This window comes from Convolutriloba macropyga, chromosome 4 (genome assembly GCF_964194025.1).
Source record: "Convolutriloba macropyga chromosome 4, txConMacr16.3, whole genome shotgun sequence".
In the NCBI taxonomy this organism is placed as follows: Eukaryota; Metazoa; Xenacoelomorpha; order Acoela; family Convolutidae; genus Convolutriloba; species Convolutriloba macropyga.
Genome location: NC_134471.1, coordinates 7,476,625 through 7,495,107, shown reverse-complemented (window position 1 = coordinate 7,495,107; position 18,483 = coordinate 7,476,625). Strand labels below are relative to the sequence as shown.

General features: G+C 36.0%; 1 protein-coding gene across 1 annotated transcript in view; it reads left to right on the top strand.

Annotated features, from left to right (window-relative positions):
- Positions 1-18,483, top strand: part of LOC142337446 (uncharacterized) — an 82,763-nt gene that overhangs the window by 55,640 nt on the left and 8,640 nt on the right. Inside the window, exon 5 of the mRNA XM_075386674.1 lies at positions 14,438-15,315. Coding sequence (XP_075242789.1) covers positions 14,438-15,315 — 878 coding nt within the window. The remainder of the gene's footprint in view (positions 1-14,437; positions 15,316-18,483) is intronic.

The window sequence follows — 18,483 nt, the reverse complement described above, 5'->3', positions numbered from 1 at the left end:
GCACTGAACAGCCCTGTCTCTCTTTGCGAACCTTCTATTGACTCAATTCCGGGGAAATTGGTCTGAATTTCATGTATTTTTTCATCTAACTGGATTAAAACATTGTTGAATTTTGTTTGCATCATTGTTGCTGATTGTTCTGACAACTTCAGAAGTTCATCCAAGAATTCCCTAATAAGCTGCATCGGATTTTCGTTACACAAGAAAACTGGTGCAGAAAGAAGATTGGAAGCTATGGAAACACTGAATGGTACGTGCTTTCCGACCCAAGTAACTGAATAAGAGTTGCTCAGTGTTTCATTGTGAACTGACTAAAATCTTAATAGACTCAAAATCAAACACTGCTAAATTTGTGAATAAGCGAATCGTATCATTAATCTTGACATCAACATTCTCCAACTTTTCAAAGACATTCAACTTTAACAGATAAGGTCCATTAGGGTAATTGTGTTTGATGAGATCGCTACAAGTTTCCATGTGACGTTCGCGGTTAAACTCTCTATTGAATAAATGGTTACAATTGATACAGCGAATTTTCTTAAGAAGCTTTTTTATGTCTGATGTCCAGCAAATTGATTGTTGTACTGGACCAGGTTAATCGTCTTAGAAAATTTTGATTCACTTCGTCTCGTTAGCTCACCAAGTAACTCGTTTTCCTCGTAAAAGACAGAATACAACTGAATGTTATTTTCGATAATTTTTTCCAAGTAATGTATCTGATTCGTATCGACACCGGCGAAGTTATTTTCTGACTGCTTTGTCACACCAATAAACTTCTTGAACAATTCAACAGACTTTTCTTTAAAATCGACTACTCCATGAAGTTGATAAGCTACCGCTCGAAACATACAAATATTGTCGTCAAAAGGTTTATGAGTTTTTGAATCCATCACGAAACATTTAACAAGTTTATTTCTCAACAATGAAGTAGGAATTTGAGTTTCGTAACATCCAAGAGGAACGTTGGTAAGGTGGTAGAGAAAGAAAGTAACGTTTATTAGACTATGCATTTTCCATTTTGTATCTGGTCGCTCTTTGATGAGGTCCTCAAACAAATTTTTGTTCTAAGCGATTCAAAATGGAATTCAAGTCATCTCTATCTGACAATACTTTTGGGGTCTCAAAAACGGTGTTGTTCTCGGCTGGATAGTAATACTGAAAGTTATCATCGTTTTGAATATTCTGCAGGATGAAGCCGAAGGCTAAATTCACCTTTACAGTACAATTGAGTTCATCGTAGATTGCTATCATCTTCTCCTTGAGAAATGAAGTACTAAAATCGTTCATACGAAAATTGTATACGGTTTTGTTTGAAGATTCGAATTTTTCGTCATTCAGGAAATGTTTGACTGCTTCAATTTCTTCTAATAAGTTGACATTATGTTGAAACTCTGTCAGATCAACGTCCTTTTGTGAAACTCGAGTCTTCTGTATGTCGAAATGTGCTTCTCTTTTATGTTTTCTAAGACAATAGAGTGTTCTGAATTCTTCCGAACAGTTCTTACATTTGAATTTTCGGAGAACGGATCTCGAGTGTTTTCGAATCTGATGCTGCAAGATTTTCTTTTGACTTGGGAAAGATTCATGGCAACTGGAGCAAGCATGTTGGTGTTGTTTAAGTAAATGACGAATCAAGTTCTTTTGCAGAAGTTTGATTCCATGTTCAAAATTTGGAAAGGAAGCTGTTGATGAATCTGTGCCGCGGAAAGTAACTGAGAGCTGATCGGACCCCGACTGTGGGTTGAATCTCTGAAGCAAATTAAAACTGTATTAAGTAAACAATCTATACGTTGATAATAGTAATTGAGACCTTGTAAACTGATTGATAAAATAGAAACCAAGTTACTATCGATGAGAAGAATTTGATATTTACAATCAATCGGAAGATTTGATAGTTCACTTTTCTTCGAAATTATTAAATTTTCGAACTTTGTAAAGTGGTTAAGACTCACTTCAGTTTTCAGGCAAATGAGAACAGAATTTGTTAGATGTTTCAAGTAATATTCTGGGAAACAGGATTCATCACCACAAGCCATAAATCTTATTTTTTTTCAGTGAAGTCAAACAATCTTATTTTTAGATTCTGTTTAACAGATTCAGTACTATGAATTGTGATGAAAGTTGAAAAATGGAAAATTTATTTAGACTGAACAATATGTACACTCCTATTTATCACGTACAAGTTGCACGTGACAAGTTGAATCATTTCGTTTAGTGACGTGAAAAGTCGCGTGATAGAATGACTAACCCAAATGTTGGATTTACTACTCGTACTACTAAGACTAGAACAAATATTACTCACTTAAAATTCACGTGATCTGATTAAGAAATATTTCAATTTATTCATTTTAGATATTTCTTTTGTACTGAATTGTTCTCATTTAAAAGTTTTCTAATTTATCAAAAATGACTTCAAAATCTTGCAAGAAAACAAAAAACAGTCCTTCCCTTACCACACTCGAGGAGAAGAAATCGGAACAGTTGGGACTATCAGTGCTAAAGAGGTATCGTGAAGTGGGATTTCTGAAGAATGCGTCTCACTGCCAACTTCTCTGGGACTTTATTGCTTGTCCATCACGTGTATTCCGTATTTCTGTTCCTAAACATACCGAAGACATGAGAAATCCCTCTGATTGGATACATTTAAAAATTTACCGCCAACAAGGTGATCAATTAGTTTTACATCAGATTTTACTACTATCCATAAACGAAACCCGTCAGTTTCTTGCGCATCTGATAAATGTTTCACGCGAGGTGAGGGATGGATTCTTCAATCATAACCCAAATTTTATACGACAAGAAGAAGAACATAGGTCACTGACCGTGACTCCAACAGAAGACCGAGCTTTGGTGGATAATTATTGGGAGATTTGCCAGACACCGAGTAGAAAAATAAGCGTGGGTTGTATTTATTACGATAGAGAGAGCTTGACAAAAACCTACATCAGCATTCGCCTGTATACGAGAGCTGCCCCAATAGATGAATATAGAAGAAAAGGAGTTCTTAGCATCAAATGGGAGGAGCTGCAACAATTGCACGAGAAAATGGAACTAGTGATGGCAGAACTTGTACGTGAAAAAGTTAGGTCTAGCGCACTACACTCGCAACAAACTCAGTAAAACACATTTCTCATTGTCTTGTTTCCTTATATTTGTCATTTTGTAAGTAACTTTACTTTAAAGTAGTATGATTGATATTGGAGAGAACAGAAAAATTTTGTTAAATTTACATCACGTTAATCAACTCGAGTTTTTCCACTTAAAATTTTTTGGGACACAGAGAAAGCACAAAAAGTTACAGTTAACATTAATCGAAGGAAAGTTGTTGCCAGTAACTTCACTACCAACTGAAGAATTTTCCATTTCCAACGGTCGAAGATTGCTCAAAATTGAATCAGACTCTACGGCAAACCAAATAAAACTTTCACTCTTCCTACACCGAAACAATCATTTTGAGTCCAAATATTTTTTTAGCACTTGGAATCAATGAGTACAATCAGCTTACACGGTTTGTGAAAACTTTAAAAATACCATCATCAGAGGTTAAATTATCCCCTCAAGCTGTTGAAATCTCGCAATGAACCAAAATAATTGAGATTCAAAAGAAAATTAAACAAGATATTTTTGCAGATAACACGGAACGAAGAACTACTTCTTAGCAGTTTGTTATTCACATGACCCAAGTGTTGACCTCGAAGTAGTTAATGAAAGAGCTCCTTTTGGAGGGATCATAGGTATCGGAAACTCAAAATTGGAAAACATTTTCGGTAACTTTAAGATTTTCAAACTGCACGCCGTTTTGCACGATGCAGCTGGTTTTATGAGAACAAACTACTCCAAAGGACCTGGATATATTTATTTCTCCAACAGATTTAAATGTCTCAATTCATGTCTACTTGGTCACGTGAGCGGTATAATTTACTGTGCATACATAAGCACAGTACTAAGGAGGATATATAATAAAATTGATATATAGCGATCATTCTCAAATTTTACAATGAGTCAAGCTGTTGTTGTGGAAATAGAGAATTTTACAAATGGAGTTGTTAAAGAAATTGGGTTATATCGAAATGGGATATGTATTGGACTTGCATTCAAACAACCGTACCCATTTTCGACCATAAAATCTTGGGACAGAAAACGATGCAAGTACTTGACTGAAAAGCGACATAATCTTGAATGGAACTGTGGTACAGTACCGTACAATTATTTACCTCATGTACTGGATTTGATTTGCGAATATAGAAGTTACGAAGTTCAAAACTTTTCAACTGCAGCATGGGTTATGTTTATGAATAATATCTTAGATGCGTCCAAAACAAAGAGATCTGAATACGTCTTTCACAAATCTCAGATGGAGTTCTTCAAAAATGGAATTGACAACTGTACACTGCTCGAAACAATTTTCAACAGACATTTTTACGACTTGAACTCAAATAATTGTCCTGAGGCAACAGATATTGCTACTGAAATCTCTAAGCAATCCAATTTTATTGGTGAATGCTCATCATATCCAAGAGAGCATGCAGACATTGTCGATCACTGTGCACAACGCAGGGCACATCTTTATGGACTCTGGTTACAGCATCAATTTGAGAAAGGGAACTCGATTTGTAAACTGAATTAATAATGTGATAGTGTAAGAATGTACTTTAATTGATGTAACTGTATCAGATTAATTCATTCCTCAATAACATTTTTTTTCATTCAGTTGGTCACAAAAAAAGAGTAATGATTGGTGTTCCTGACTGTGACGGAGTACAAAACATTGTCTTTGAATCTGGTGCACAAGAACGAAAACCTTGGACAATAAAAGGACAAAATTTTCAACGATCGTTTTTGTACTTTGTCTTCAATTGCTTACTTGTCACTGCACTTGTCACTACTAGCATTACAAGACTTTTTCTAGCAGATAGTTGTGATGAGAGAACAATGTGGTATTCAGTGTTGACGTGGTGCATTGGTTACGTTATTCCACAACCTGGTCCCTAATTCACATTTGTAGTTATTTAAATCCGGTCGGTACCGCCCGCCGACATTAAGTTAAACACGATCGTTTTTTAACTACGTCCGGTCGCGCGGGCTCCAGGATGAATAAAGTTATTTCTACCAAAGAAAGAGTTTTTATGAGTCTCGTAGGTCCCAGTAGATCTGGAAAAAGTTATTTGATTTACCAGATGCTCATGAATAGAACCTTCTGTCCTCCTTTTGATTAATTTCTCTATTTCTATCAGCATCATCAACCGCTCTATGATCAGATGATTCGTAAAATACCAAACCTAGAGTTTGTTCTCTGTTTGGATTTTGAAATAATAAACTCCTTACCAAATGATGGAACAAATTATCTCATAATATTTGATGATTCTTGTGATGAAATCACAAAAACGAAGGAATTCGAAAAAATTGCTACTGCTGGAAGGCACAAAAAGGTCAACTGTATTTATGTCAAACATAACCTATTTCACAAGAGTCCCATAGGTAGAGATGCCGAGTTGCAGAACACTCATATAGTTCTTTTCAAATCACCTCGTGACGTGCAACAAATTGGAGTTTTGGCAAAGCAGTTAGGTTTGGGAAAACAACTAGTTGACTGGTATAATGCATCTACTCGAACGTCATATGGACACCTGATGATTGATTTGAGGCCCAGAACACCAGACGGTTTACGATTTTGTACAGATAGTACATCATTTCCAGCAACTTTTTTCTTACCGAACAGTAGCGCTCGAATAACTGAAATCGATGATCAACAAACAAAACTACTCTACTCTGAAGCTTTTCATCGAACTCGAACCAAACCTACAGAAAATTGTCCTCCAAAATTGTTCCAAGGAACTGATTAGATTCATTGGTGAGTGTTGTGCCAACTTAGTTCAAGGTCATTTTCAAAGTAAACGAAAACGGGATCTTGTAAATTATGAGAACATTCTCCAAAGACTTTTGTCTAAGAAAACACTGCTCCGGGAGAGAAGATTTCTCTTGGCTTCTCACAGAGGCATACAGCTTATCGAACTAATAGCAAATCAGCTGATTAAAAAATTTGAAGACTAATTCCGATTTTATGGACAAAAAGATTCACAAGTTCGTTTTAGTACCTCAATTTAATTGGGAAAACTACCTGGAGAAGACAGAGCAATCTCTTGAAATGAACCCTAAATTTCCGACGGATGGTTTATTTAGTGGTTTCAAACATAAGAACAGAATTCAAAATAAGGAACAGGAGAAACCTGGAGAGGTACTAAACCATTCTCAATCTATTGAAAAAGCAGATAAACTTCATACTTTCTTCGCTTCACAAATCGGAAAAGACTACTATAAAAAAATAGATTCTCGAAATACTTCTGAATTCTCCAAACATTAAAATTTCTAATAGTCGTACAATCGTAGTAAACAACGTAGATACAGAAATTGGTGTTATAGCCTTCATTAATGCAATTCGATCGCAAAGAAAAGATATAACAGCTTTACACGAGAACATTTTAAGTGAGATTAACTTACCGACTTCTCTTATCTCCAATAAAAATGTCCAGCAGAAGAAAGAAAAATGGATCTCTTTCTCTTTCTGACCGAATCAAACTGTTAAAAATTTACAGAAAAGGTGCAGCTGCGTATGGATCTATTGAAAATCTAAAAAAAGCGGACTTTTAAAGGCAAAAGTTGAATTATTCCTACAGTCCCAAGACTCCTACACTAAGCATAAAGAAGCTAAACGTCGACACCAAAGACTTCGAGTTCACTCACGTTATATAAATGAAATTTGGTGTGTGGATTTGGCTCAAGTTGACAAATTAGCTAGTTCCAACTCTGGTATAAAATATCTCATGGTCATCGTAGACCTCTTTTCACGATATGTTCGAGTTGGTCCAATGAGAACTAAAAGTGCAGAGAGCGCCAAAGCCTGCTTTATAAAACTTTGTTCCGAAAATAGTAGTCTTGTGTTCCCAAAGAAACTCTGGATAGATAACGGAAAAGAATTCTTAGCAGACTTCAAGAACTTTTGTGAAGATGCGGGCATTACTGTGTACAGTATACACAGTGAGAAGAAAGCACTTTTGGCAGAACGCTACGTCAGAACATTAAAAAGCATTTTGTATCGTTATATGGAGGAGAAGAAAACAGAAAAGTATCTACCAGTTCTTCAACAATTTGTAAAAGCGATGAACTCACGTACAAACAGAAGCACGGGTATACCTCCAGAATTGGTTAAAAATGAAAATTTTCTTCAAGTTTTGTATAGCAATCGGTCACTTCCGAAGAAGAGAAAACCGAAGTTTACAATTGGAGACAAAGTAAGACTTGCCTTCGGTAATTTTTCTTTTAGGAAGGGATATAAAGCACAATTTACAGAAGTCTTCCGTGTGCAAAAGTTAGCTAAAATTCAACCAGTTCCGACCTATTTGTTAGAAAATTTGGGAACAGGCAAACAAATGAAAGGAAAATACTACGAAGAGGAGATGCAGAAAGTCATTTAAAAATGAGTAGTTTTATCGTCGAGTTGGTTTCCACTGCTTCCGCTGAAATTTATCCTCAGAACACATTATATGCATTCACCAACTGTTTACCAGAACAATTAAATCTTGAAGGAGATTGGGAAGTTGCCTTGCTTGAGATATCATACCCATCTCTTATAAATAACGTAACAAAAGGAAACTTCTGGTACATTCACAAGAACGAGAAGTACCAGAAAACAAATCATTACGTTACACAAAATCAACTTAATCAGTTTATATCATGTACAATTGAACCGGGACTTTATCAGTCCACCGATCAAATACTTATCGCTGTGAATGAAAACCTGAAGAAGAATTGGGAGGGAAATAAGGGAAAAATTTCAATCTGAACTGGAGTGTAAACCAAATCACACGAAAAATTGACTTTACACTTCCTCACAAAGACTCGTTGTTAGTTTTTTGGAAACCCTGATCTCGGTTTTTGAAAAACTGTATATTAGGTTTTCCTGCCTATCACATCCTGGATAATACTGTTAGCACAAGTATTTTTCCTACGGATATCCTGAGAATTCATTCAATCGTGGTTTACACTGACATTGTCGAGTGCTCCGTGATTGGTGACACAAAAGCCCCAATATTAAGGAGTTTGCCGTTCGAACAAAGGCTCTCTCATGATAGAATTTCTATCACTAAAACATTGAACAATGCACGGTTTGATAATTTACAGTATCGAGAACTTATACCATTCGTCTCTGTGGGAGTAACAAGGCTGACACTAATTTTCCTTAAACGAGAAGCTCCATTTTCTTGAGAGTGAGTACATGAAATGGTTGTCTACAACTCATTACCACATTTCAGCGGAGTACCTCGTCAACGAGGAAGAGGATTTGGAGCATTTGCTGGAACAGTTGCCCGTACCGCTTTTCCTATTCTGAAAAAAAAATATTTTTTTCGAGCAGCTAAGCGAATTGGACGAGATCTAATTGAATCAACGGTACCAGAGATCGAAAATGTTGTATCGGGTAAAAGTTCTGTTAGAAAGGCTCTGAAAAAGTTGACTTCATCTATAATTCGTAAACAAATAGGTGGAGGGAAACGTAAACGAAGGTCCGCTACAAAATCTAAAAAACGCAAAAATTCGCGCAAAAAAACCATTCGCAAACATTCACGCAAAGGGAACAGTCGCTCTGATATTTTTCGCAATTTACAAGATTGATCATGTCAGCTTCTCACACGTGCCTCAATTTATTTGAAAAAGTCCAGTTTTGGAACCAGTTTTATGGTCAAATGAGCAACAAACTTTCCCAGTGAACTCTCTTAATGAAGCAAGTATCGACTTTCAAATTGAAACTGATCGAAATGTTTTCCTAGACCTGTACGACACTTTTCTTTCCCTTAAATTCAAACTCGTAAAAGACGGGAATCAATCAGTAGTTGAGGATGACAACACTTTTATGGTTAACAACATAATGCATTCTTTATTCTCTAACCTAGAAGTCTATTTCAACAACGAACAGTTCTAACGGTTTATATGCTCAGAAGTCTTTCCTTGAAAATGAGTTTTCTGCAACGCAGGGTACAAAAGACTCCATATCAGTGTGCCAGGATTATGTATACGAGGAGCAACCAAATGACGTTGATGATGAAGCTTTTAAAGAGCGGAAAAAGACAGGAACCCAAGAGGAAATAAATTGTTATGGACGTCTTCATGCGGATATTTTCACATGTGATAAGTTACTTTTACCAATTGTTAACGTCAGAATTAAACTTATTCGCTCACGTCCATCATTTTACTTGATCTCTGATTTGGATAACGTTCAAGCCAGAACTATTGAAGCATCAATTTTTACGAGACAAGTTGCTGTAGAAGAAAGTTATTTCAGAAAAATAAAGTCAACCCTAGCAGTTGAACCAGCACGATATAATTATTTCGAACAAGTCCCAGGACTTATATAATTCCTCGTGGTCAAAATCAGTTTATCCAAGAAAATGTTTTTAACAACGGACCAATTCGATCATTTGGAATTGTTATGAATGAGAACAGTGCTTTCACAGGAAACAAGCAAGAGAATCCTTTTCATTGTCAAAAATTTGGTCTGAGAGAAGTTAGAATTGTGCGAGGAAATCAGACTCTAGTTGAAATGAATTGAAATGAATTGTGTTAATGACTATCGTCCTTATATTACTACCATGGAAGCTTTGAAATTCAAGGAGGATGGACCAAATGTTAAAATTGAAAATTATCCTGACCATTATCTCCTTTTCTTTGATCTAACATCAATGCAGGAGTCCAACGTGGAGCTCTACTATCCAGATATAATTGCTGCTGGATTAGAATTGTACTTCAGTGAAAATTTGAAAGAGACAGTTGAACTTATGATTATTGGAGAGAAGTTGACTACTGTTTTGATAAAGAATACAGGTGAAGTTACAAAGCATGGATAACTCACAACTTTCAAAAGTAATTTCCCAATTTCCTCAACTGAAGTACAAGTTCCTGGGATGTTTCCCTGCTGATCTTTTTCCAAAACTTATTCCGAAAAACAAATTTTGTATAGTTAATTCGGATAATTCCAATAGCTCTGGTACCCATTGGATTATGCTGGGTAACAAAAACGGAAAAATTTATTTTGGAGACAGCCTCAGAAACAGAATTACTACTTATAAAAACCTTCACGCAATTCGGAAAGTCATTTACATGAACTACAAAACTCTACAAACTTCTGATTTGTGTGGTTTATATTGTATTTATTTTGCATATAGTTTATACTGTAATTTGAAAAACATGTTTGTAAACGATTTTGTATTAATGAAGTTTTTTGCTGGTTACTTATAAATTGAATAATTAATTTAGTCTGGCACTCAATTACTTTCAACTTTAAGTTTATCAGTACCATATACAAATAAGATTATCAAAATTGAAACAGAAAACAAAAAGTTCCAAAGACTAACAGACAAAGTATAGAAAAGAGTTTGATCATATAGATGTTCTAATCGCTATCAGAGTCAAAAATTAGAACTCGTCTCAATTTACGTGGCACGCAGTAGTTCTCCGTCTCGGCTTCGTCGTCTCCGTCGCTTTCGTGGTTGTTGATTTGTTTTCGAGAATTCCGTTTGAAGACTCTTTTCTTGGGAGCGTTCAACAACGCTAATGGCGTCTCCAATTTCTCTGACGAAAGTTACTGCTCTTGGGGCGGAGGAGGCGAATTACCTTCCTCTCGACTAAATTGGGGTTCTCGATTCTCTTTGTCTGAGTCCATAGAACTCATTAGAGTTTGGAGCCATTTCCACTTCATCATCACTCTCTCCAGTCAAATCAATCACCACTGGAGAATCGATTTTTGGTTGCTTTTTCCTTGTCTGATCGGGTGACTTTTCTCTGATTACTGTCTTCCGACTCAAGGTTTAACCACAAGGATTCCAAATCGTTGACCTTATCATATGTAAGGGAACGTTTAGCAGGTCCTCTATGTAAAATCGACTTAACAACCTCATTGGATTTCTTAGGAGCATAAGTTTGGTAATCCCGAAGTTGTTTAGGTGGGGTTTCTTTGACTGTTGTGAGGTCTCGGTTTCCATTTTCACTGTCGATAACAAGATTACCAAAGACACTTGGAGATAAGGAATCATCAGCCCAATCTCCCTCGTTGCTTTCGGCGCAGTCTGTCCCATCGTCATTGACTCACCAAATAAATCTGATTGACTCAGCATCTCGGAAAAAACCTTCCTGGTTCTCGTATAAAGGATTACAGCACAACTGATATTCGCAAAAATGAACACGAACTGCTCTGCTCATTGGATTTTTGTCTGAGACCACCAACTGTAACACATCTTCTCGATTCTGGTAGAATTCGACTGTAAACTGTTTGTAGTCAACATCGTCTTGTAACCGAATTGAAGTAATATTCTCCAAAAGAACGCGCGGAAGTACCATCATTGGTTCGACTTTCCAATCATGTTCCATTCTTGTCTCTTTGATTATCGCAACTTCTTCGTTGAAATCAGGAAAGAAGAAGTGAATACGCTCATTTTCATTGATCTGCACTGATCTGGTTGTCATATCTGTTAACAAAACAGCGTATTTGACTGCGTATTGTTTCAATTAACTTCAAAGGTTAATATATTAATAAGAATATTAGAGTAGCGTAATTGTGAGAACGATGAAACTGGTTTTGATTCGAACAGGTTTGAACTAATAGAATTTACATGGTTAAACGAAATGGACATGAGATCGGACAACTTTACCTGAGTATAAGCAAAGAGTTTTACAAACAGATCAATTTAATGATCACAACATCTTTAACTGTGATGAAGTTCCGCAAGACACCAATAGATGAAAATGTTTAACCCTGTCCATACTAATAAACTCTTCAAGAACTTAAAAATATTTATAGAGATTCTTAAATAATGGTTATTAATATTCTCTTAGAGAAAAAAATCTAAATTTCTCGGTAAATTAGTAAAAATTTTTGAAATGACGAAAAATCTCACCCCTTTAGTGAACACTATAGCGCTATATATTATTACCATTTCTACAATTTTTTTTAACTTGAAGAAAATAATGCTTTTGAGTTAGTAGACATACATATTTGAAATATGAAAGCGTTGTTTACAAATTCAAAAGTGTTTTCTGTCGGCTTGAACAATTCTTTCGGGTTTCTATTTAATCTGATGATCTCTGTATGGTCCTATTGTTCACATTTTGGTTAAGTTCTTGTCAATTATATGTTTATCAATAGATGTTTTACTCTCCCTCTCTGACACTAATTTACATTTAAAGGACCGTTTCCTAAATCATAATCGAACTTTGACTTACTTTCAAGATATCTCAGTTGTTTGCTTCGACGGTTGCTGAATATTGTGTAGAAATTTGGTGTAAGCTGGCGAGGTTGTTAGTTGAGAAGTACCACTGAGATCCAAATATCGAGTAACAAGGCGGCAATGGAACTTAACGTCGTTGACAAGAAATAGCGAAGAGTAAACTTGGAGAAAGCAAGATATGATAGGTTTTCAATTTGCAGTTGTCAGTGAAAGCTTAAATCTACAACTGAAATTAACTTTCAAACTTATGAAAAATGTGATAAAGTTAAAGATCGAATTGAACTAAATGGAAAAATTCGTTTATTCGTTCCGACTCTACAAGAAAAAAAAATACAATCTCTTTTTCGATGAAATACGAGCTCCTGAATCATATTGAATACTTTATCAAACTATCGTAAGTGAACAGTATAACTTTACCTTTCCAGGAAATAGAGTTTTTCTAAACTACAAAGTTAGAAAATTAACAAATAGGCTGATTGAAAAGCTATAGGAATTTCAAAGTGTTAATAAAACAGTTCAAACAAGATTTGCAGTTTGCAAACAATTTTTTTGAATATTTAAAACGGAATATCTAAAATCTGAAGTGGAATATCTAAAATATGATACGGAAATCTGAAATTTTTTAAGGGATAGTAGCTTGAATAAAGAAGAGAAAAGAGTTGGATCGAATTTGAAAGCGTTAATAAGTCAGTTCTGAAAAAATTCTCAAATTGAAAGAATTTTTGTTTTCAATTATGAGAGACAGGGTATCTGAAATCTGAAGTCGAATATCTGAAATATGATAAGCAAGTCTGAAATATTTTATAAAGAACAGTAACTTGAATAAAGAAGCAAAAAGAGTTGGAATGATATTTTGTTGAGCGGGGAAATTCACTTTCTAAACAACTAGTCTCGTGAATCCAGCAGTGAATAAATTAATCCCTTTGAAATTTTTTGACAACCTATTGAATGTTGGTGACAGACCCATTTAAAATTGGACATATCCATTAGAAGATGAAAAGTTCCATTAATAAAGCTTTTAAGATTCAGAGAAGTTTTTCCCCGTTTACACAATAACCCTTTCAATATTACATTAAGATAAAATAGGTTAATGACCGGCTCCCAAAAATGCGCGAGATCTACTCACACTATACTACTGATGGGGTGGTATGGTTTTGGGCTGGCCTCGAGTGTTGGCCGGCTTCAGTCAATGGCTTGTGCCTTTAACGTTGTTGCGCCATGTCACAACTATATATATAACTCTGCGCAAATGTGGCCATTGCTAATCATCATTTCATTTTGTCTTGGTATCAGTCTCTTGGTTTTGATTATTTTGCATGTTCTGTTCTATATGTTAATAATTTTGGCTCTGGTAGCACAGAAGTCAAGGTCACTACATAGGTTATGATGAAGTATTTTAATTTTAGTCCAGGAAGCCATATCTGGTGATAGATATTGCGTACTTGCTTACCCCCAGTATTTATGCACAATGAAATCGGTTATTCAAAAAGAATTGGGGGCAGAATTATGCTGTTGTCTGACATCAATTTAATCGCAGATTTGGGTTAAACAATTGCTCTGTGACGTTACAGGCGTGACATATCGAAACTCGTACTGTGCTGTGTGCAATGGCATCTCGCTACGGGAAGTGAGGCTGTGGGATGCGACTTACATATGTCCACTGGACAGTATTCCGAAGTTCCCCAGAAATCTGGACAGAAATGTGGGAGAGACTATTCGAGAGATTTGGGACACAATGTCCAAGAATTGCGAGGCATTGTATAGAGTGGGAACTGAAACTGGCGTGTATGTGCGCAAATGTTACAAGGATATGACGGGACAGTTGAATATTGCAGGTGAGCTAATTTCGAGGCGTTTGGGTTTTGTGTCCATAGATTGCCTTGTGTTAAGAATAGGCAACCATTTATTATTCTTATTGGGACGTTGCCAAATTAAATTTGCTTTATTTTTATAATGATGTAGGGCGTTAGGTATTGAACGCCCCAAATCAGTTTTCGATAACTTCTACCTACTTGATCTATTTTAAAAAATAGACTTGTGCGTTGGCTTTTTCGCAAAACTGATAACCCACAAGTAGTTTTTTTACTGAATATTGTTTTGAGATCAGTACTTTTGATTTTAACATTTGGTCATATCTGAAAATGGTCCATGAAAAGATTTTTCAGGTAATAACAACTGCGGAGAACAAATACCGTATTATTGGATGGACAGCAATTCAAGTGCGAAACAAGTAGAGGACGATTTTGCCTCAAACATGGGGTGGAATAAAACAGAAGTGGGCGAGCGATATCACGTGCAGCTTCTGCCCGATGAGGGTTTGAAAGTTTGGGTTGGCCGTAAGAGTAAAATGTATGAGTATGACGTCTGTCAAATGCTACCTGTTGATGATCTGTGTTGGGCCGTGTCAAAAGTTCCAAACTGTGTTCAAAGGCTCTCGAGTGAAATCTTTCGCTCTTATGACGTTGAGATTCGAGAGAAGCCGGTAGGTTGTAAGTTTGCGTCGGAAAACCAGGAGTTAATCACGACGACAGTTTATTTCGTGGGATGGATTCTCTCGTTTGTTTTCTTCTCCGTTCTGATTATCTTGAAGCGATCTGCAATGAATGACAAAAAGGCTTCAACCTTTGAGAGCAACATCCTGATTGTGATCATTTTCATTTGGTTCAAACAGGGGTTCCATTGTGTCAAATTTTTTACCCGTTGCTCTGGTTTGGGACCCTTCATTCATTTGTGCCAGGACTCAGCATTTATGTGGATCTTCGTGACGGGTTATGACCTGCAGCTGGAGAGGAAAGATTTAATGCCACCATTTCTCTACATGATGTCAAGCTGGGTGGCTCCGTTGCTTGTGGCCCTGATTGGGGCTGTAATGTCAATGGGACGATTTGGACTGTACTGGTTGTACAATTCTACCAATGTATGCTGGATTACGCCGCTATACTGGGAGATCCCTTTCGTTATAGGACCTATCGGAGTGAATCTTTACACGTTGGCACTGACAGTCTTGAACATTACTAGTGGACACATGTCAAATCCACATCAGGTAATTTTCAAATTTGAGCAGCTCGTGGTTTGTACCAGGAGACACGTGCTAGTAATTCAATGGCTAGGAAATGGGTGACTTTTTCGCGGTAGCAAAAGGAGATTTGTGAAGCAAATCTCACGAAAGTTTCAACTGTTGCCAAAGAACAACAGTGGGCAAAGGGTAGCCCAGGCATATCGTGACAACGGAAATATAACTCAAGGGTCTTTTTTGAAATACCACCAACACTGGCGTCAGTGAAGTAAGCTTATTAGCTTGATTCTCTGACGTTCAGCTGCAGCACCACCAACACCACACATTCAATATTAACTGAAGGTGGAACACCGCTCATGGTTAGCTCTCACCCCAGTAAACAATTTTTGTTAACATTCCTTGTGAACAATCAATCTGCATTTTGCACTGATGATGATTTGCATCGCCAGAGAAAACGTGGTGCTGTCAATTACAATTATAAAGTACCATTACAGGGGGTAAATATTCTACCGCAGAGCTAAGCATTAACATCATCTAATCCATCACTTCAGATAACTATTGCAATTATCCGTATCCACGTTATCGTAAAGAGGGACATTTTAATAGCCGCCTCCGCTTCTCAGCAGGCTATTATAGTGCTCCTATGTTTTTACAATTTAAGGAATTTGAATTGTATTGGGGCGCTGTCTTTTTTTAAGATCTTTTCACACATTTTCATGATTTTTGAAGTCTAGTGATTTTGGTCACGCTGAAACAGGAAGTGGAGCGAAAAAGCGAGTGGCTTTGTGGCGTGAAACTTTTTTGCTCTAATTTTAAAGTAGAGTGAGAAAACGGTGTTTGAACAAAAATTCGCTTTCTCGCTAGTGGTTTTTGTTCACCTGCGGCAATTTCACTTTGATTTTTACTGTTTTTTCAATTTTTTGGATTGGATTTCTTTCTGTCGTTTTTCCAATCCATTCATAGTCCGTTCTAGGTCTAGTTTTCTGTTTGGTCAATGAAAATTCTTTGAATTGTACGTCAGGACTTGTCCTGCTATGCTTTTTTTCGTCGAATAAAAATTTTGCGCTTTACCTTAGTTCACAGCTTAATCAATATTTTAAGTGAAATCTTTTAACTTCGCTAGGCTAATTTCACTCTTCTCTCATTCTGGTGAAAGTGTTTTTGGACAGCGGTTGCTCATCAAAGCAATTCAAAATGAACAGAGGAAGTATCAAAAAACGAAATCAGAATGAAGCGGGATAAACCCATAGAGCCCAGTTTTAGATGTACGCCACTCGAACTTGGTTCTTATAAGTCTTAGTTACCATCACTAATTCTTATTGGTATTGATGCTAGCTCCTTTATCGTCTCACTATAAAACAACTACTAAATGAAAATGTTCATTTACTAAATGACATCAAATTAGTTTGCACTTTAAAACTTTTTCTGCAAAAATAATTTTTCAATTTTCTTCTCTTCTTTCAATCCCAATCGTGTTTATGGAAATCAGCGTCGGCTATTTTTTGGCAATCTTCCGGGTATGTTTATGAACCGAAATGTGCTTTTTTTCGTACTATAAGAAAACTTAAATCAAAACCGAACAGATGCTTTGACTCGTGGGTATGTTGCGCTCATTTGTAGAGGTCGTCATGTAAATTTCTATATTTTTTTAATAGCCGCGAAGCGATAGCGGGTATTGTTGGGGACATTGTTTTTAGAATTAAAAGAATTTGAATTTTTTGGGGGCGCTGTGATTTTTTTGAAGATGTTTTCAATGACTTTGATCTTTCAAAAAGCAGGTAAAGCCCAGCGGGCTTAAAGTTTCATTACAGACCCAATTTGAGCTTTAGTAGTCCATCAAGTGCTTAGAGTGTTGTAGCTGCTGGGATGGCCTTAATTTAAGTATAGTGGTCATTTTTAGGGGTTTTTGGGCTCAAAATGGTGCAATTTTTCATGTTTTTGGAGTTTTTTGTTTGATTTGTCCTAGGATGAAGTTGTTTTGCGAGAATAAAAATGCTGGTTATGACCATTTTATAAGTTTTTGTACAACAAACACTCAAAATGATACTAATTTTTGCAATTCTTTTCATGTTTTTTGAAAAATTTTTTTGTGTTTTTTGAACCTCGGGGTCCAGGGAATCTCATTTCAGTTTTGATAATAGGGCACTGCATAGTTTCTAGTAACATTGGAATGGTTTTCAGCATTTGATTGTTCGAATTTTAGCATTTTTTGATAAAATCTGCAATTTTAAGATTTGGCAATTTGTGCAAAGTGCCAGAAAACCTATTATACGGCCTGATGAAGAGACCGTGGAACTGCATGGTTGTTAGTGTCAACAGAATTGTTTTTAGCAATTTGATATTCGAATTTTAGAATTTTTTTGAAAACATTTGTCTTTTATTCAGTTTTATTGAATAAAGACAAGTAACCTCCTCCATGTTTTGATAGTATGTTATTAAATAGTTGATAGGGGGCAATAGAATGGTTTTCAACAGTTTAATAGAACGAATTTCTATTTTTGAATATTTTTCTTAAAACTATTGCCTATCAATCTTTGAGCCAATGAGTTTTTTTCAGGCTTGGAATTGGGTTACTGGATAGCCCCTAGACACAAAATGATTCCGAAGAAATGACTATCACGATTTTCAGCAACACTTCTTTAAAATTTGCCATTGGTTTGCTTTCTTTAAAAGATATTGTCATTTTCTGAGTTAATCGATCTTCAAGGGCCAGTGAATTTTTTTCAGGTCTTGCAAATATAATCATGGCCCGATTTCTGAGCTAAGATTTGGCTTTGAAAATATTTTTGAAATAGGTATATTTAAAGAGATCAAATTTTGCCTTCGGGGTAAAAGCTTCAAGAGTTTTAGGAGTGAGTATATTTTGTTTAGTTTGTTTGATTGTTTTAGGTGACTTTTTGAGATGATTTTGTTTGTGTTTTGGCTGGAATTGTTCAATTGGTCTGCTGGTCAGTTATTTTCATTCAATTCTTTGGATATTTATTTCAGGACTTGTCCTATGTTGTTTAATTCGTCGTCTCTATCGATTATTCTTGCGACCTGCATTCTTGGAATTGACTTTTTAATGTCAGTGATTTATATTGCTTCGTAGTTAAAATTTGTGCGTAACGTCAATTGTTCTGCTTTTAGGTCAATTGCGTGAATTAGCTCGCTCAAAAAAATTACTTCTGAACTCGCTTAATGAACTTTGAATTT